General features: G+C 54.0%; 1 protein-coding gene across 1 annotated transcript in view; it reads right to left on the bottom strand.

Annotated features, from left to right (window-relative positions):
• Positions 1-20,431, bottom strand: part of CRTC1 (CREB regulated transcription coactivator 1) — a 54,609-nt gene that overhangs the window by 16,042 nt on the left and 18,136 nt on the right. Inside the window, exons 2-9 of the mRNA XM_025044039.1 lie at positions 9,789-9,905; positions 8,548-8,595; positions 6,910-7,151; positions 5,951-6,016; positions 4,207-4,301; positions 2,144-2,229; positions 415-455; positions 1-39 (exon numbers count right to left, since the gene is read on the bottom strand). Of these exons, the coding sequence (XP_024899807.1) occupies positions 1-39; positions 415-455; positions 2,144-2,229; positions 4,207-4,301; positions 5,951-6,016; positions 6,910-7,151; positions 8,548-8,595; positions 9,789-9,905 (734 nt within the window). The remainder of the gene's footprint in view (positions 40-414; positions 456-2,143; positions 2,230-4,206; positions 4,302-5,950; positions 6,017-6,909; positions 7,152-8,547; positions 8,596-9,788; positions 9,906-20,431) is intronic.

Genomic DNA, 20,431 nt, shown 5'->3' with positions numbered 1-20,431 from the left:
AGGGCTGTAGTGTTTTCCTGGTCGGCGGATGGAAAGATGCTGGGAAAAGGCCAGACATGGGGGGTTAAGTTCTTGGATGGCGGCTGCCTGTTTCCCCCCAGAAGACGAGGCAATGGCAGGAGGGGACAGGTGCAAAATGACACCCTGTGATTAGGTACTTCCACACTTAAGATAACAACCATCAGCCCAGGCCTCCAATGGGACCTTAGGAAGTAGCCTATCTCTGTGAGACAGGAAATGGGGTGAGGATCCTCTCACTGCCAGGGTACAGGGTGTGTCTGAGGTGTGGGAGCAACCCCCACGGTGAGCCTTGGCTAGGTGGCTAGCAGCAGCTGGCATCTTCATCAGGACTTGCACTCTGATGAGCAGCCCCTGGTGTCTGTGGGCATGCAGGGAGGGCCCACTGTGACTTACTTGATTCCAGGGACCTCGCAGGACTTGGGCCTGGATCCCGTCTGAAAGAAGAGACAGCAAATGCTGAGCAGCCTCCTCGTGGCATGGCCTATCTCCCCAGGAGGGCTAAGTGATGCTCAAGAAGAGTTTATGGAGTCCCAGGGAGTCCCGCAGACAAATGGGTGTTCCTGAGGGATTGCGGGGGAGGGGGGGCGATGCTCCAGACATGTCCAGGGGCAAAACCAAGAGTTGAGTAGAGAGGATCTCCCTACAGTCTGACCCAGTTTTGCTCTGTCTTCCCATAAGGTGACACAGTCCAGGGATGAGGTGGTCCCTTGTCAGAGCCAGCATCTGGGGGGAATATGCTGCCTGCTCTTTATATCTCAACCCCTGACGGCTGTGCCATGGCTGTCAGCCGCCATCTCTGCAGTAGGGCCACTGGAAACCTGGGTGCCCAAGGCTAACCTCCCATGCATTCCCAGATCAGGGTAGGGGGCACCAGGGAACGGGTTGCCTCTGCTCAGTGTCTGTCTATCCATACCAGGAAGGACATCACATGGGGAAGTTTGAGGAAACTAGGACCAGTTGCCCTAAACACACAGAGGACACCACCTTGCCCTAAGCTGACCTGTCTTCCCATGATGCCCAGAGTTGTTTCTCCCTCGGGGATCCCAGTATCCCACTACCTGAGGATAGGGACTCTGGCCACCCTGTAGGCTGGCTTGTGGGGGAAGGGTCCCATGGAAACCCTGTTGGCAATAAGACCCTAGTTTCTCCTCTGTGAGCTGGGGATGCTATTGACACCCAAGAACTGCAGACTCCAGACTCTTGTTCAAGGACAAAGCAGAAAACTCTCTTCCAGTGGCGGCAGACATGACCGGACAGAGCCTGCGTGCTGATGGGGGCTCCACTATGTCACATTCCCTAATTCCTGTCTGCCTCTGGGGCCCTCAGGCAGACACTCCTGATGCTGTGTTCTTTAGGGATTATCAGGCAAGAACGTGGACCCGCCAGGGAGGGCTGGGCCAACCCACCCACATACCCGTCAAGGGGAGAACTCCCAACTGGCAGTGACTGGGGCCCCTGAGGGGGTTGTGTGACCAGCAGGCCTTGAGCCTCTGCAGAGAATGATGGTGGAACAGGTTCTTACTTGGCCACAGGCTCCTTCGTTCTGGGAGTAACACTTACTTTGTTACCAGATTTTTTCAAAACGCCTTGACAACGACTTTCTAAAGAATCTTTTCAAAAGCATTCCACATAAACAGTATTAAGAATTCACCCGTCATTCCTCCACCCCACCCCTCATGAACCCGAAACAGTCCCTTTACTGACATCCTCACAGATGCATCATTTTGCACAGTTAAAGGGAGTCTGACCACGGTGCTGGACTCTGCCACCCTCTTCTCACTGCCAGGGTGTCAGGGTGTTTCCCTAACACTCGCCATCTTCTCTTTATGGCAACACCACATTTGGATGTCCTTGCGTCATTCTTGTGCAGGGACCATGCTAATCCCTATATTCTCTAATTTTAGTGTAAATGTTATGGAAGCAAGCATAGGTTTTAATTCTTTACCAGTGTAACAAGCTTGCGTTCATGTTAAACCAGCTGATGCGAGTGGTCAAATCTGAGTGAAGGCCTTACTTCAGGGAGGGTGAAGCTCCCCCAGTGTGCTGTTTTGCCATCTTTGCCTGGCTGTGCTTAAGAAAAGATCAAGAGGGAAACTGCTTTCAAAAGCCCGTAGGCTCTTACCTTCTTTGTGTCCCACGTTTGCTTGGAAAGGTTCTTGTCTGTCTCCGATGTGGTTTCCTCCATTCCCGGGACTGTTAGCAGTAAGACTGGGGTAGGGTGGGGGGAGAAGGAGAGTCAGAAAAGGCCTCTCTCTAAAGCTGCCTGTGGCACCAGGCGAGTACCTCCCTGACAGTCACAACTGTAACTGGAGTGTAATTGCCCCAATAGTGACTTCAGAGTATTGTACTGAAGTACAAAAGGGTTTCATTTAAAAAACAAAAACCTATAAAACAGTAAGTAAGAGAACCTGTGACTTAAAATGAAAATGAAAGCTCTAGAGCTGATGACATGCATTGATTCGGCCTCCCAGCTAGACAAACCTGGGTCTCAGGCTACAGCTGAGGACCTGTCCTTGCTTCCTATGAGTGGCCATGATCCTATGGACACCTGCCCTCCTTCTGGAGCTGTCAGCACAGGGACCTAGGCCAGCCACATCCCTCAATGTCAGCTAGGTTGAGCGCATCCACCATGGTAGCTGTGGCCCCATGAGTTAGTCACAATGCCAGCCAGCACCAGAGGAAGGAAGGAGGGACCAGACGGGCATCATTTGAGGCTGTAGAACCAGCTGTGTATAAAGGCCCCTTTCCTTGGATATTTCAGTAATAACGAGATTAAACATTTTCTTGATGAGACTCAATTTCTTCATGCCTTTTGGAGGTTGTTTTTACTTGAAGTTGACTCACAGCCAGATGGGTCAACTCCTCCTTCTTGAAATCTGGAAGGGCTGGGCTGCGGGAGGTGGGAAGGCAGCCAGGCTAAGCCCTGACCCCGTCACTGTCTGGGTTCCTCCTAGAGAAATGGTAACTGGTGACCTGTCTCCCTCCCACCACAAGGACAATTAGACTGAACTACCAAGAGTCCCAGGTTTGCAGCTTCCTTCTCTTGTCAAGAGACTCCCAGGGGATGGTGACATCTGCCCAACCTGCCTACCCCAAAAGCCCATATTCCTGGAGGCCCCACCATGGAGACGGCCACCTCAGAACTGTCACTAGCGTAGGAAACAGGAGGGAAGCGCCAGGCACTGTCTTTGTCACCCCTGGGCGTTAGGAATCCTGGCTTTTATTACAGAGACAGTTATCTTCTGCAATCTTGCTTCACTGCCCGATGAGCTGGGGCCCCAGGAAGATGGAATGTAGAGAGACACCCCCTTCCAAGGGGTGAAGTTCTGGTGGACAATCCTCCTTCCGTGCACAGAATCTCCCTGGTATGTTTATATACCCACACAGTGAACTGCTACCGAAAGGTGGTAAGCGTTCAGGCCTTAACTATATGTGATTAATTGTTTGGTTTCAGTGTCTTGGGCCAGATCAGATCCCCTATGGGGCTTCTTGGGTCTGGCCTCACAGCATTGTGCTCCCCTCTCTGGGTGATCCTGCCCTTGTTTTTAAGATGGTATGTGCCCTCCTAAAAGGTCTCAGGATATTCACTGCCTCTGTGCCCAGCTCTGAGTAGTAACTGTGGGCCTGGCCAGATGCAAGGCTGTGTGCATGGCTCAGTTAGAGAGGAGTTCTGGGCAAAAGTTGGGAAAGAACCAGCCTCTTTCCCACTCACCATGGCCAGGATGGACCCAAGGGCTATGGACCAGGAAGGTTCTCAGCAGCAGAGCCAGGAAATGGCCCAGTGTGAAGCCCTGGATCAAGCTGCAGGTGAACATCTAGCTCTGGTCTGCTCAGTCATAAGCTGATAACTGCCCCTTTTGCTTGAGCTTGCTGTCCCCTATGTATGAAAGAACCTGCAAGGCCCCCAGACTGTGTGACTATGCCCTGAATCCATGAACAGAAGCCAATGGTTGTTTGCAGGGCCTGTTTTCTCTGCCTAGAAAACTCCTGCACTCTCTTCAAAAATCAAACTCAAATAGCACCAGCTCTGAAAAGTTTCTCTGATCCTGTCCCCTTGTCCCACAGCACTCATTGCGTCCTCCTTCTCAGATGTGTCCACTCATGAGTTTCTGACCTCCGGCAACGCAGGAGCCACCACTGGACTTGTCTGATCTGAAGAAAGATGGCCACGTGCCCTGTCCATACCTCTTTTCTGGTGTGCATCCTGAGACCCACCCGTAAAGGGCTCTGGCTGGGTGGGCGTCATTGTGCTCTGGTGCAGGGCAGAGTCAGAATTGGTCCTGGGAAGAGGAGAGAGACAGTGAGCCTGGGCCCTGAGGGTGACAAAGGGACAGCCCTGGCTTTACTTGGTCCAGGACATGCCTGATGGGACAGAGCAGCAGTAGTGGGTCATTTTTGTGAGTTGCTGCACCTGAGCATTATTCTCATAAATTTTCCGTGGTTTTTGTCTACAAAGCTTGTTTGCAGAAGGGATGTCCCTCTATCCTAACCTGCCTCTGCCCATTTCCACCCCCTCTGTGCACTTTTCAACTTTAGGAAAAGGATGGAGCCTTCATGCTGAAACCTTCCAAAGACAGGGCCCAACAGTCCCACAGAGCCTAGCCTTCTGGTGACAAATACCAACAGGCAACACTGACCTCTGGAATGCTGTTACAAACCAGATGTAATGAGTAGGAAGGAAAGGCAGCAACATGAGGCTCAGAGAAGGCCTCCAGAAGGAATGCAGCCCCTGGGGGATGCCTTGAGAAAATGGCGAGGGTGAGGGTGGGGTGGCTCTTGTTGCAATCACCCCAAATGCTGCTGGGAGCTCCGCCCTCTGCTCTGCACCCACTCCCCCAACAGGGGACAGGGTGACTCAATCTGATCCCAGCACAAGTTCCTGAAGGGTGGGTCCCCAGAACAGCCTTTAGCTGCCCAGGACACTGTGGGTACCCAAGAGTAGATGGGTGGACATGCAAAGGACAGGTCCAGCTTCAAGGCTGGTAATTCAGGGATGAGAATAAGAGCCTCATGCACCCAGTGAGGACATCCCAGCCACTGAGAGTGATGTGAAAGAAACTTCGTTCAGAAAGTACAGGTTACAAAAGACTGGACAAATCTCTGACCCCAGGGCCGGCTGAGAAGTGAGGAGAAATTTGGGGTCCTGGCCCCCCACCATCTGTGCGTCCCTGAGCAAGTGTTCTGACCTCTCTGCGCTCAATTTCCTTATGTCTACAATGGTCGGTGCATCTTCTATTAGTTAATGTATGTGATGGTTGAATGAGGCCTGATATGTGATCTGTACTTAGTGGGAATTTATATTATTGAACTACATGTCATATTAAGTATCACATTATATACATATATATATTTTTAACAGTTTGCTTGCTTACTTTTGGTCTTGTATAGATATGTATTGCCTATACACATATCTATTTTCCATGTGTGGTAAAGTAACATATGACATAAAATTTACCATTTTAACCATTAACTGTACACTTCTGTGGCATTAATTGTATTTGCACTGATGTGCAGCCATCACCTGTATTATCATAGTTATTTATATAAACTCTTATTATTGTTATTTAAGCCTTTCTAGGTCTAATGATGGCATTATGGGTGTTTTTCCCTCCTCTAGGAATATTTATGTATTTTTCTAATCTTCTAGTAATAAATGTATAACACTTTCATAATCAAATTTTCATGACCATTTAGCAATGTGGAAAACACAGGAGTAAACGAAGAAAAAGCAAGCTATTAACACTGAATATCTAATATAATTTCAACTTTGCCTAAAAAAGAAAAATAAAGCTGATTTCTAGAAACTTCTGGATGCTTTTTAGTTTTGTCACTTTAAAGTGACTTCGTATTGGTTTTCCAAACATGACCATGATTTAAGTTTAGTTTTGTTTCCAACAAGAGTATTGGAGGCCGGCTCTGGGTCACTGACCTTCTCCAGCTGGTATCCGCAGGCGGCGAGAGGTACACCGTGCCATAAGGGCAGCTGTCCGCTTGACTGTGAGTTAAGAGGATAGCACTGTCAGCTCGGGCTCCACCTGAGCCTCAGAAACCTGGTGACCAGGCTGCTGGGAGCCAGCAAACAGCTGGGGTTGCAGGATGGTGGGGGCCTTCCCTGCCTGGCTGTGAGTGGCCCAGGGAGGCGGCTCCATCCACCTAACACTCAGCACACTCACCCCCTTGCAAGCACACGTGTGGGCTGTGCCCCTTCCAAGAGGGGTCACAGCCATGACACCAGGGTTCATGGGGGCAGTGGTGAGTCTAGTTCAGTTGACCTAGGTCTTGACTCTTAATTCTGGGCTGATGGGGCAGGTCTTAGGACCTGCAGGCTCCATCTGGGGCCCAGCTGGTCAGACACCTCTAGCCATGGAAATCAGAACCAGGAAAGAACAGCCTTCTCTATTCTAGAAAGCAAAGGGGGGTGGGGCGGGCTCTCTCAGAACAGTGCTCAGACTCTTGGTGGGGAGGTTGATTGGCTAAACACCACAAAGTAGCGAAGTCAGGGGGACTCCTGATGATCTCTCTGCTTGGCTGAGGTGTGGACTCGAGTTTTGTGTCTTCAGATCAAGTCTCCCTTGGATCTATTTGGGTCTGGCTTGGATCCCCTCAGCCCCATTGCCTTGATTGGGCTGTCATCCACATGGCCCCCAGAAGGGCCCACCAACATGGCCCTGATGTGTGAGCACCCTGATCACAGCTTCCCTGGACTCCACTGCCCAGCCAGGCATCCGAGCACAATGTGACCAAGCATCACCTTGCTCAACTCATCTCAGGCTGCATACTCCAATGGACAGCTCTGCATCTTTGCTCCCTGTGCCCCACAGCCCTGACCTAGGCTAAGGCTCTTCAGCTTGCCTCACTGCCTTCTTTGGGAAGTGTGCTGGGTCAGACCTGATCCATCCCGAGCTGGCAGTTCCATCAGCAAGATAAACTCGGGGTCCTGCAGTCAGTAACAGGGCCCCAGACTCCCACCCAAGTCCTCTGGAAAAGGATATCTGCCGTCCATGTTTATCCACCGACAGGGGCCGGCGGTGTGGGGAGCCAAGCCGGCCACGCTCCCGGTACACTCTGTCCACCAGCCCATGGTGCCGGGTGGTCCGGCTAGTGTCCAGGCCTGAGGACTGGAAGGGTGTCTGGGTGTGGGGAGGGGGCCAGCAAGGGGAGAGGAAATGATGGGAACAAAACAAGAGAGAAACCCAAAAAAAAAAACGATTATCAGCTATGGATATGACCTCAGGGCCTCCCACTCCCGAGATACCCTTGGCCACCACCCGACAGCCCAAATGGGCTTCCTCCTTCAGCCAGGCCCCTGGTCTCTGAGTACTGCAGTGGTAGGGGCGAGCTGGGGACCCCAGGTGCCGGGGCAGCAGGCGTGCAGTGTGGCTGGCATGCACGGGCCAGGCAGGACGGCACAAGCTCGGGGCTGATGCCGGCCAGGGTGCCAGGGGTGCAGACGGCCTGAGCACCCCGCAGCCTCACCAGGTACAGACAGGCCTCCGTGTTCTTTCTCTCGGGCTTGGCTGGCCTCCTCTCCCCACCTACGTCATTCCTGGAGGGGCTGCCAAGAGACAGCCCAGGCCTTCCAACTGAGGACGTCAAGGGGCCCACCCAGCCAAGTGCTGGCTTCCCAGAGGCTCCTTGTTAAGCCCAGGGCTGGTCTCAACTGAGACGTGGCCCCCCAGCACCCTCCCCCACCACATTTTGGCATCATGGAGAGCCAAGTGCAGGATAGGGCTTCCTTCCAGCACCTGAGGCTGGCACAAGGGCCCTGGCCAGGCCCTGCTCCCTCTCCCAGCTCAATGCCGCTGAGGCCCCCAGGAGCCTGCTCTCTGCCATCCCTTCCGCCATGGGGCTCCTCACCATCTGATTAGGGTGAGACTGGTAGCCTTAGTCAGCTCTGAATGCAGCCTGTCCCCCTAGCCAGCCATCTGGTCCGTGGGCCCTTCTGTCTTCTCTGGGCAGCCAGGCAAAAAATGATTTCCTTCCTGAAGATTGCCATGGCTAGTATCCTGCTGTTCCCTACCCATCCAAATGCCTCAGCTGGTGTTCAGGGCTGACTGCTCTCCCAGTGTCTGAGACTCCTGACTTTCTCCAACTCAGCAAGGATCCTGTTGGCTTGGGGCCAACAGATGGCCGTGACTGAGAGGGAGGGAATCTCACCACCAGACAAGGACATCAGAGGGCAGAGGCCACTAACCTCCTCCCAAAGATGCCTAGATGGTAGAGGGGAAACTGAGGTGGCTGAAGCAGAGCCAGAGACAGAGAGAAGCTTGGCCTGGCCACAGCCCAGCTCGCCAGGTCGCATCTAGGATCTGCGCACACATATGTGCGTATCACAGGAACAACCATGCAGCATTGGTGCGCATGCTCAGATCCCCAGGCGGGGTCTCTCCACGCAACCACACGCACTTCCCCAGACAGGGGAGAGCAGATCAGATGTTTCCATTTGGTGAATGGGATACCTCCCGCCAGGCCATGGGGGTGGCCACGCTGAGGACACCAATGGCCTCAGCCCAGGGGCTCATTTACCAGAGAGACAGGAGCCGCAGCCAAGGCCTCCCCCAGAAATCCGCTGGGCTGGAAATGCAAAGAACCAAAATTCTGTGATGCTCCGGCCTCACCTGGTCTCCTGGGACCCCAACAGGCCCCGGCACCCTCGGTCCCAGGGGCTTTACGCTAGTCCAGGCAGGGCAAGCTCAGGGTGCCCAGAGAGACACTCTCCTCAGAGGAGGAGGGGATGGGAAGACAAAGAAGGGGAGAGCTAGGGAGAAAGGGGAGAAGCCCGACTTAAAAGTGCCCTGACAAAGAAGTCAGCTTTTGGTCATTATAATGGCCCCAAACATCTGTTCCAATGAGAAAGCTATCCAAGGAGGATCATGCCCACTGGCCCAAAGCTGAGCTAAGTGTAGACTCTGAGCCAGCCTGTGGGACCCCAGCTGGTGGCCTGCTACATCCCAGCAGCGGGAAAAGTAGGAGCTGGGGGGTGACTTGAGTGGGTGGGTGAGGGGTGAGCTCCCTGAGAGACGGCCCCCAGGCCTATCAGCAGGTAGACAGATGTGGCTGTTTCTGGGGCCCTGTCCCAGCAATGGAGTGGAAGTGTGGCTGTCTGTGGACCTGTCTCTGCAGAGATGACACAGTGCTGGGGGTGGCCCAGCTCTCAGCCCTGTCTCTCTGACCCATCTTGCCCCTTCTTCCACTTGTAGACCAGAGTCAGTCATGGCCCTGGGGGAAGAGGCCGGCCCTGCGCCCAGGCGGTGAGCCTTATCTCTCGTTATTTATGATAAGGATGTACACGGGGGCCCTGCGGCCTGCGGGAGCCGTGCTGTGTGGGTCTCTGCCAAGAAACGTTTGCAGACAAGTGGGGTCAGGCCAAGGGGCCTCCTTCTGAGAACCGCTGGGCTTGCGGATTAGTGAGGCTGACGGAGCCAAACCCCAGAGGCCCCAAGCGGTTCCCACTGCCGCACAGCCGGCCAACAGGTGTAGCGGCTGCCGAAACACTCGCAGCCAGACTGAGGCCTCACTGCAGGGTCTGCTGACAGGGGACTGGCCGAGGGGGATCTGGGCGAGGCCTGGACAGGCCTTCCCAGGAGCAAGAAAGGAGTAGGCGGGGGCTGGGAGGAAGGGCTGCGGCAATTATCTGCTGACCCCAGCTGTCCGCAGCAGCCATCACACACGCACACGCGCTTGCCCAGAGTGGAAGCGCCCCAGGTGAAAGGCCAGGGAAAGCTCCGAGGGAGGCCGTGGGGGAAGAAGGCGAGAGGGGGGCTCACCTGGAAGGGCAGATCCACAGTGCCACTCCCTATCTGGTTCACGTTGGGTAGGGACCCACCGTAATACTGGCCGCGGCTTGGGCCCAGCTGTAGGTATTGCGACTTCTGGAGCTGAAGCTGTAAGAGAGAAACTGGCAGCTGCAGCAGGGGCTAAGGGGTCCTCTTCAGCACACCCCACAGAACGCCACCCCCAAGGACACAGAAAGAACCCAAGTGGCAGGTCGAGGTCGGTGGCACCAGTCACAAAGGTAATGGGACTCTCAAAGGAGCCAGGTGTCTCTCCACCCAAACCAGCAGAATCAGAAACCCAAGGGGTCTTGGTTGGCCGTACCCAAGACTCTGTGAACTTGGGGGAGCCTTCCTTGCTGGCTGACACAGCAGGTTTGCGGCAGGTTTGTGAATGAGAGCCTGGAACCTAGGAGGAGGCCCCTCACCCACCCGGGGGAGCCATTTCTCATCACAGCCAAAGGTTGCGTTCCCGGGCGCAGGCCAGAGGCTGTGAATTGACGCCCCAACACAAAAGAAATCTTTTTTCCAATGGCCTGAATCGTTGGGACCGGCTCAGAAACATAGTGCTGGCTTTCAAAGTGCAGGATGTGGATTTCTCCGGCAGCACACACAGGATGAGCATGTCTGCCAGGCCCCGCCTGAGTTCAAGGGTCCTGCCCAAGGCCCCAGGCTTCTTCTGCCTGTCCTTCCTTGAGCCCCCTGCCCCTCCCCCTCACCTCCATGGGGCTGGGCCCAGCAGATGGCCCTCATCCGGGCTGGCTGCATCTCTGCACAGTCCTCTGCCTGTCACTCAAATGGGGACTCGTCCTGCTGGTCCAAGCCTCAGAACCAGGAGCCTAGCTGGCCATGGCTGCCTCTGGCCATGGGACCTGCCTGGGACCTGGCCTGGGACTTGCCTATTCTCTCTCAAGCAGCCAATTCCACTTTGTGGGAACAATGGCAGATGTCCTGATCTGGGTGGCACCACCCAAAGCCCATCACACTACTGTGGGAGGCAGGCGTCATGAACAAGGGGCAGTGGCCGGGCACATGGGGAGGGGTGGTGTCTCTCCCCAGGCTGGGGCGGTTGCTAGGGTCGACTCTGTATACACAACAAGGCTGCTCAGTTCCCTCACAAACAGCTCCTGGCAGCCTCCTCAGGCTGGCCGCAGACACTGCCCGCTCCCCCGTATCGCCCGGCTTCCTGGGGGGCTCAGACACAGGAGGGGAAGTGAGGCCCTGGAATTGGCTGCCCGCCCAGCAGAGCACCTCACCCAGGTAAACAGCTGTTTCCTGTGAGCTATGTGGAGTGGGGAGGGAGGCTGACCTTGCTATTCCTTCCCAGGTGGTTTTCAGCGTCTTTGGGGCTCAGCCCAGGATCTGTCTCCGACGTGAACACCCTACTGTGTCCCTCCCCACAGTCACGAGGGACAAAACAGGCCAGAGCCCCCTCCCCTGCCTGGGCACAGCTTACCTCAGACCCGAGGCCAACCCTGTGCCCTTTTTGTGTCTGAGCTGTGTGGCAGAAGCCTGCATAGCTGCCACCTCTCAAGAACAGTACGGTTCCAGAGGACCATAGCCTCCTTCTGTCTCTGTTTCCCTCTCCAGCTTCCTCACCCCATCCATGGGCCCCTCATTTCTAGGCAGAACCCCCACCCCGACACATCCTGTTCCTGAGCCCCACATGCACAAACTCCTTCTCCCCTGTCTCCACCAGACTCCTCCCCTGAAGAGCCCTGTGTAAATGGTGGCTTCTCTGGCCTCCCTTGGCCCCACCTTGCTGACAGGACCCTGCAGGGGTGGGGTCACCCAGCACAGTACACATCTCCAGCTCCTGTCAGTGCTCACGCCCCTGCTCGGCATATCCCCCCAACCTGACAGCATCTACAAGGCTGAGTGGAGTAGGGACCACAGGGCTGGGGAACAGGAGCCAGTGGCCCTGGGAAGACGTGGTATGATGATGAATGCAGCCAATTCTCAGGGCAGCCCCCAGTCCTCAGGGACCCTTCTACACAGGATGTGGTGACACCCCTACCTGCCAGTCCCTCCCAGGCCTGGCTCTCTAGACAAGCCAGCCTTGGTCAGGCCTGTCAGCAATTGCCATGGCAACTGGCCGACCTTCTAATGAGATTAAGGGGAGCAGATGTGCTGAAGGCTGAGCTCTGTTCTCCACAGGCAGGTCAGGCTAAGGGCCAGGAAGAAGCCCAGTGATCCAAGTGGGCCTCAGTTTCCCCCACACCATGAAGGTTGCTGAGTCTGACTCTCCACTCTCCCTGACCACTGGGCTCTACCAACTGAACGGGTTGCTGCCTTGAGGGCTCTGCACTGGTGCTGCCTCCTCAAGAGGTTCTTCCCACTAGGCCAGCCCAGCACTGTGTACCTCTCCCCATCAGGGTCACCTCCTCCACAGCTCACTGTCCAAAACCACTTGAGATCTGTCTCCTCCCATCAGATTATTGGCCTCAGGAGGACCACACACACATGGGTAATGAGTGACAACAGGCAACATTTGAGCACAGGAAGAGCTGGACAGACTCAGGATCTCAGGCAGGGTAGCACCCATATGAGATCCCTGCCCCAACCTCAGGGAAACTGAGGTCCAAGGAACAGACAGCTGTTGAAGTGCAGAGACAGCATGTGCCCCAGCCTGAGGCTCAATCTGAGAACCACCCACACAACAGGAAGGCGGAGAGCACAGGCTGCCCCCTTGCCAGCTCCATCCAGCACACTTCTAGGACGGAGGACAGGGAGGGGGCGGGGTGGGGGGCAGGGATTCGCTGGGTTCTCCAAGTGTTCCAACAGCTGTGGGGGCACATCCAGGGAGCCCCCAAGAGCCCTGAAAGGATCTAAGTTTTGTGGAGCCCTCAGTGGGTTTTCCAAGGCCACTGCTTTCTGATGGGTGTGTGCATCCAGTTTGTTTGGCTGAGTCCCTCCAGGTTCCTTTCCAGGCTTAGCCCCAGGTGGCCCTCCCAGTCTCAGCTCAAGCAGCAGGTGGTGAGTTCAAGGAGGGCAGACGGCTCCTCCTAGGCTCCATTCCCCAACTGGGCCTCTCTGCACTGCTTTGTTGAGGTGACATGTGCACACCTGTGAACATTTAAGGCCACAAAGGATAGCACCAAACACCCCAGGTAGAGTCATTCCAGGGAGAGGAGGGCCAAGGGCCACCAGCTCTGACTTGGGACTCCCCATCCCTCATCCTTTGGCTTCGACCGATAGCAATGACCATCCATGCCACATGTCCATGGGCTGTGCTGTCTCTCCTCATGCCTCTACTATCCACTCTGGAAAGGACTGGAAACCCAGTCTTCGGGAGAGAGGGCTGTGCCTGCAGGTACCCAGCCAGGAAGACTGGAGACGGCTTTTCTCTCTTTTTAAACTTTTTTTATCAAAACAAAATTCACATAACATGAAACAAACCACTTTAACATGTACAGTTCAGTAGAATGTAGCACATTCACAATGTTGTGCAACCATCATCTCTATCTAGTTCCAGAACATTCTATCACCCCAAAGGGAGATGATCTCCCCGCTCCCACCAAGTCCCTGACAATCGCTAATCTACTTTGTCTCTATGGATTTGCCTGTTCTGGACATTTCATATAGATGGAATTGCACACTATGTGGCCTTTTGTGTCTGGCTTTTTTCACTCAGCATGATGTTTCCCAGATTTGTCCACACTGTAGTATGTCAGTGCTTCACTCCTTTTCACAGCTGAATAATGTTCCATTGTGTGTGGACTATATTGTGTTTATCCTTTATCTACTGATGGACACGTGGGCTTTTTCCACCTTTTTGGCAATTGTGAACAATGCTCCTGTGGACATGGGTGCACAAGTATCTGTTTGAGTCCCTGTTTTCAAACTTGTTGGTATATCCCTAGGAGTGGAATGGCTGTCATATGGTAATTGTATTTAATTTCTGAGGAATGGTCATACTGTTTTCCACAGTGGCTGCACCATTTTACATTCCCACAGCAATACACAAGGGTTCCAATTTCTCTGTATCCTCGCCCATACTTGTTGGTTTCTGTTGTTTTGATAGTAGCCATCCTGATAGGTGTGACATATCTCATTGCGGGTTTGATTTATATTTCCCTGGTGACTAGTGATGTTGGGCACCTTCTCATATCTTGCTGGCCATTTCTGTATCATCTTTGGAGAAATATCTGTCAAGTCCTTTGCCCATTTTTAAACTGAGTTGTCTTTTCCTTGTTGAGTCATAAGACTTTTTATATTCTGGATATTAATTCTTTATCAGCTATATGGTTTGCAAATATTTTCTTCCATTCTGTGGATTCTTTTCACTTTTTTGATAATCTTTTGATGCACAAAATTTTTAATGTTGATAGAGTCCAATTAATCTATTTTTCTTGTGCTTTCAGTGTCATCTAAAAATCCATCGCCTATTCCGAAGCCAGAAAGAGTTACATCTCTGTTTCCTTCTAGAAGTTTTATAGATTTAGCTCCTACATTTAGGTCTTTGGTTGATTTTGAGTTAATTCCTGTTAACATTGTTGCTGCCTGGTCCCACCTCACGGCTGGCCACCACACTGACTGAGGGTTCTACGGTGAGAAGAGCCTGGCTGACCCCTGGAAACATGCTTGGGGCACTGGAGTTTATCACTACACGTCTGCCGAGCAAGGAAGGGAATAATGAATGAATGAGGGAATGAATGAAAGCGTCACAGGCGTGTGGCCGAGTGTGGATTCCAGGCTGAGTCACCCGGCCCCCCAGCTGACTGAGACACTCCCCAGCTGCCTCCTCGCTAGTTCCCAAAGTGTAAATACAGAACCAGATACACAAACACCAAGCGTGCCTCGGAATGCCTTTAATCAGGCTCTGTGGTCGCTGCCAAGTTCCCAGCCCCGGCTGAATCAGAGGGTCCACTGGGAACTCGTTTGTTTCCCTGTTGGTGTGGTTGTTGAGCACAGACCTTCCGGCTGAGATGTGTGAAGGGTCCCTCGGGGTCTAAGCATAGCACAGCTGGCTCGTAGGGGCCTCTCTCCTGCAGAATGAGACCCCGGCCCCGCCAGCCAGCTGGGTACCCACCCTGACTGGGGCCTCGAAGCAGCCTAAGCGGGGGAGGCTCAGCTTCACCTCTGCTTTAAAAGTGGAGAAACTGAGGTATTGAGAGAAGACAGGCTTGCCCTGAAGTCACCCCAGCAACAGGAGAGGCCTCAGTTACAATCCAGGCTCTTTTCCTGGCAAACCTAACTTCCCACTGGCAGCCCACAAGGCCCTGCCTTCTGCCTCTGGGCACTTGCACCCACCCCGCCCTTTTCAGAAATCTTCCATGGAGCTCCTTTTCATCACTTGGTTTCAGCTCATATATCACCTCCTCAGGAAGACCTCCCTGACCCCCACTTCCAAAACAACTCTCTGTCTTAGCTCAGGCTGCCATAACAAAGTACCATAGACTGGGTGGCTTAAACAACAGACACGTCTTTCTCGTAGTTCTGGAGGCTAGGAGTCTGAGACCAGCATGCTAGCGGGGTGGGGTCCTGGTGAAGCCCCTCTTTCTGCGTTGCAGAAAGCCGCCTTCTTGCCATGTCCTCAATTGGCCTTTCCCCAAGTGTGTGTGGAACGGACTCTCTTTCTTTTCTCATAAGGGCACCTGTCCTATTGGATTAGGATCCTACCCATATAACCTCATTTCACCTGAATCACTTTCTTTCAGGCCCCATCTCTACATACAGTCACAATGGGGGTGAGAGCTTCCACATGTGAATTTGGGGGACACAGTTCAGTCATGGCACCTTCTTTGGGATATGATGCCTGCCTGTGTCTGTCCAGTGGGCCAGTGGGCCCTGACAACTGGGAGACCCTGCTTGCTGGGCCTCTGCGGGCACCTCTGGGACCAATGCCAACCTCAGGAAGTGACCATCCATAGCTGCTTTCTGGAATTGGGAAGCTTGGAGTTGCCCCACAGCCAGCCAGGACCAGGGACCTCTGGACTCTCCTGGCAGGAGTCCTCAGAGTACAGGGTGGCCTGTGGGGAGGGGCCTTCTCTGCGCCTAGCCCTGGAGAACCCGAGTCAGTGAGGTGGGGGTGACAAGCAGTGTGTGCCCCTCTAGGGCTGCTGGGTGGCTGCGACACAATGAGCAGAAAATCATGGGCAGCATTTACAGAATAAATTCCCCAAAAGTAAAGTGACATGCCTGCTCATTAGGGTCATGGGCTTGGGGATGGGTGGGAGCATCTAGAGAGCATTACAGGCACTGTAAGGCCATGGGAGCTACAACAGCCAAGTGAATCAGCTTAACCCCCATGCTGAACTGACCAATGCCCCCCAAAATTCATGCTCACCCAGAACCTCAGAATGTTACCTTGTTTGAAAATGGAGTTTTCACAGATGTAACTAGTTAAGCCTCTCGATATGAGATCATCTGTATTTAGGGAAGTCCCTAAATCCAATGACTCTTGAACTGTGAGGGAATAAAATTCTGTTGTTTTAAGCCCGAGACTGGATAGCTGGGAAGAGACGAGGACAGGGACCCTCAAGCTGATACTCTAGGGTAAAGAATGAGTGAGTAAGTGTCCAGGCAGAAGTGGAGGCCTGGGAAGGAGGGAGGAGGATGAGGCCAGGCCAGCTCTGATGGGCGGTCACTGCGGAGCAGCAGGGAGGGCAACGCTGGAGCACAAACCAGGACAGTGTGGGGGCAGTGAATGCCTGGTCCAGAAACCCAGGGGCTGGTGACACAACAGTGCACTCAGGACACTGAGAGCCACCAAAGGGCCTGTACCCAAGACATATCTTCCTGGAAGGTCCTGGGGGGAACCCTCCCTGACCCAACACCAGCCCCACCCCAAGGTCCTGGGTGCACTGGGTTGAGCAACAGGGTTTTGGGGCCTCAGAGGGCACAGAGCTCAGCAAGGCACACACTTCCCTCTGGCCTGCATCTGGGCACCGCATCCACAGGGCTGGAGTGGGATGCTGTGAGCAGCATGACTTCTCCCCACCCCCATGTCCATGTGCTGACCTCGGGGACACAGCATGTCACTGTCGGGACTGCAGGGGCTATGCAACAGGCTGAAAGGGTGCAGGGTTTGCTCACCCATCCTTGCCCTGTATAAGCCCTGGTAGGTCTGGGAGAGGTGTGAGGGGCCCCGAGTGGAATTGGGGAGCTATGCTTTGCAAGGTCCACAAGTGGCCTCAAGGCAAAGCCCAAAGATACCATCAGGGCCAAATGAAGGCACAGGCCACTTTTCATCGCCATTTGGTGGAGGCTGCAAGATGGCCCTGGACTGATGGGTGGCTTTTTATATTTTGGCTATCTACTACCCCTAGTTCCATGTCATGGTGGTCCACAGGAGAGAAGGCTGGCCACCCAACATGGCACAGGGTTACCAGCACACGAGCACCACCCCTACCCCATCTGTCTCAGTGCCAGGTTCCCACAGCATGGTTGAGCATGCTTACTGCTCGCCCTCGAGGAAGGTAGCTAATGCCAGCACACAGCACAGCCCCATCCGAATGGCCAAGGGCACCCGGTTTCCCCTGCAACCTTGGCAAGGTCTCCTGGCCTCCTCAAGGGCTGCCGGCCCTGGCCCAGCAGGAGGCTTTGGGGCTGAGGGGCTTGTAGCCAGAGGAGCTTCCAAGAATGAGGCGAACAAAACTGAGTCAACTTCTGAAGCTGCTTAGGCTTGAAGAAAGGACTTGGAGCTGCTTGTTTATACTATAACTGCATTCTCATGTTACTTGGGTTCTGGAGCCAATCAGATTGAGATCTCTGATATTTTTAAGCCCAAACCCCTTGGACACTACAGATCACAATTCATTCTATGTGACTAATTTAGCAGAGGAAGCCTGGAAATAAAGTTTGGAACAAGGTTAATAAAGTTTCTTACTTAGTAACAAAAAGAAGACAGACAAAAGGCAGCCTTGAGGGTAGCAGGGTACTGGAGGAGGGGTACTTCTCCAGGAGCAGGGGGACCTTGACCCTGGAGCCCCTGTCTGTCTACCTCCCTTCAGCACTGTGTGAGTACCCTGGGGCTGTCAGAACAAATGACCACAAACCAGGGGGCTTAAAACAACAGAAGTTTATTCTCTCACAGCTCTGGAGGACAGAAGTCAGAGACCAGGGTATGGGCAGGGCTGGTTCCTTCTGGAGGCTCTGACAGAGTCTGTCCCAGGCCCCTCTCTTGGCTTCTGGTGGCTGCCCGCAATCCATGGTGTTCCTGGGCTTGCAGACACTTCGGTCCCATCTCCACCCATCTTCACTTGGCCTTCTCCCTGTGTGTCTCTGTTGTCTTCTTGTAAAGATATCAGTCACGGGATTTAGGGCCCACTCTCCCGCAAGAATAACCACATGTTGACTTGATGACATCTGCAAAAAGCCTATTTCCAAAGGTCCCGTTCGTAGGTACTAGTTGGACATAAATTTGGGGGGACACTCTTCAACCATTGCAGTCACCCAATCCTGTGTCACCTCAAGTCCCACACTAAGAACCACCCCACGGTGGCAACACCCCAAAACTCCATACTCGGCCTTCTCTTGCAGCCCCAGGCCCACTGGGTAGCGCTCTCCCCTCCTGAGCTTGTTTCTTCCACTGTTACTCAGAAGCCTGGCCAGCACATGGACCTGGCCAGCACACGGACCTGGCCAGCACACATCAGCTTCAGCAGAAATGACTGGGATCCTGAGAGGAAGGTGGCCTGCAGTATCCTTAGAACCATTGAGCAGCATCCACTGAACACGTTCCTGCCCTCTGACCGGGTAATCCCACTTCTGGGAAGCTGTCCTGAGGGAGATCATCCAAAACGCAGATTTATGCACAAAGATGTTCCTACATCATCGGTTGGCAGAGCGAGGAGCTGGAACCACTGCAGGATCAGCCCAGGGTGGGGCCTCCCCTCCGGGAAGAGTGCGGACACTGTCTGTGGGGTAGGAGGTGGATGGAGGGAAGCCGCTCCCACTGCAATTTCTGGATCATCTCCAAGATGGGTCTGTGCGGGAAAAGGCAGATCTGGGATAAAGCCAGGCTGCCCCCTTTTAGGGATGCCCCCAAGCGGGGCTGGGCACTGAAGTGTGTAGGGGGTGAAGTAGCTGGCAAGGGAAGAATTCTCTGGCACACAGGAAGGGCCACATTACCGAGGTAACCAAGTTCCCTGGGCTCAGGGCTGGGACCAGATATCCTGGTTTGTCCTCTCTAGGACAGAGAACAACATGAACCCAAAAATAGGCCAACATGATGATCCAGAGAGCGAGGGGTTCTATGAGGATGGGGGCTCCCTGCCTGAAAGGTCATGGAGAGGGACCATGTGCTAGACAGAGTTGAGGAAGGAAGGGGAGGTCTTGAGTGCAAAGGCCCTACAGAGGTCAGAGAGGAGGGGACTGAGATGTGGGTTGTCACATATGGCCAGTGAGTCACAGAAGTCTGCCTGGAACACTCAGGAGTATGGAGGGTCACCCCCCAGCTCTGAGAAGGGGGTAGGAGGCACAGAGCAGGTATGTCCACGTGTGTTGTACATGGGGAGAGAAAACTCTGAAACTTGTCGTTTCTCTTCTTTGACTGAACACACCACGAGGTGCACACAGCTTCTGGGGCATGCAAGCTCACATCTCTACTTATAGCAGAGGGAAAGAATCCTTTGCAGTTTAATTTTAAATCTCATCATAATTGGATAACACAAACCACCAGCCAGCGTACCAGCCACAGGAAATGGGGGGTGGGGGTTGCCTCCCAGCAAGGGGCCCCTAGGCCTGGGCCTGGGCAGGGAGTTGTACCCAGAAGCTCCTGCTGTGATGTATCCTGGCCTCCCTTAGTCCGGCTGCCTTGAGAACGTCAGGCCAAGTTTCTGACAGGTGCCTGACCTGCCTGGGGATGTGCAGTCTTATATGTGGCGGGGAGGCTGGCCTTCCTCACACCAGCGGGTCAGCACCCACCAGCCTCTGGGTATCCGGGCACTGCAGGGCAATCTGCCAGCAGCTGCCTCGGGCCAATGCCAAATAAATGATTTCTGACCACAGCATCCACAGGCCAACACTCAGCCTTGCTCAGGTTCTGTGTTGAAACTGCCTTCTAAGAGCAGCTCCTTCAACGCTGTCTGCCCCCGCCCTATGATGGTAGGGGCCCCGGGAAGATAAGACAAAAGCGAGATGCCCTCATTACAACAGGCCCAAAATAGCTTTCATGCTCCATTTTTTAGACATAGTTACATAATAACCCTGAAAGCCGTTTCATGGTTGGGGAAGCAGGGTCCTGGGCCTGCATGGCCCACCCTATATTCCTGGGGGACCCTCACAGCTCTATCCTGAGACCCTGAGATCCCACTGGGACCCTGGGCAACATCTGATGCAGGCCCAAGAATGAGGCGGGTGGGACCTCAGGCTGCCTTGCTGCCCTCAGAACCATATTCTCAACCCAGTGATATGGGCGCCACATGAACCATGGACACTTCCCTAGATGGGCGTCACTGTGGAGGAACTGTCCCCGGCTCAGGGAAGAGAAAGGACAGACAAGGGCCCAGGAAGGTGAACACCATGAGCTTGCGGGGATGAGATCAATGGTGGCATGGGTGGCTGGGCAGGTGCACACTGTGGGGAGACCATGAAGAGCCAGAGAGGTAGCTGGGATGGGCTGGAGGGAGGCCTAAGGGTAGCATCAAGGAGGTGAAGGGCAGACAAGGGAGTGTCACAGACTCTCTGCACCC

Source organism: Pteropus alecto, unplaced genomic scaffold, assembly GCF_000325575.1.
Source record: "Pteropus alecto unplaced genomic scaffold, ASM32557v1 scaffold160, whole genome shotgun sequence".
Classification (NCBI taxonomy): domain Eukaryota; kingdom Metazoa; phylum Chordata; class Mammalia; order Chiroptera; family Pteropodidae; genus Pteropus; species Pteropus alecto.
This window is presented reverse-complemented; position numbering and strand designations above follow the sequence as displayed.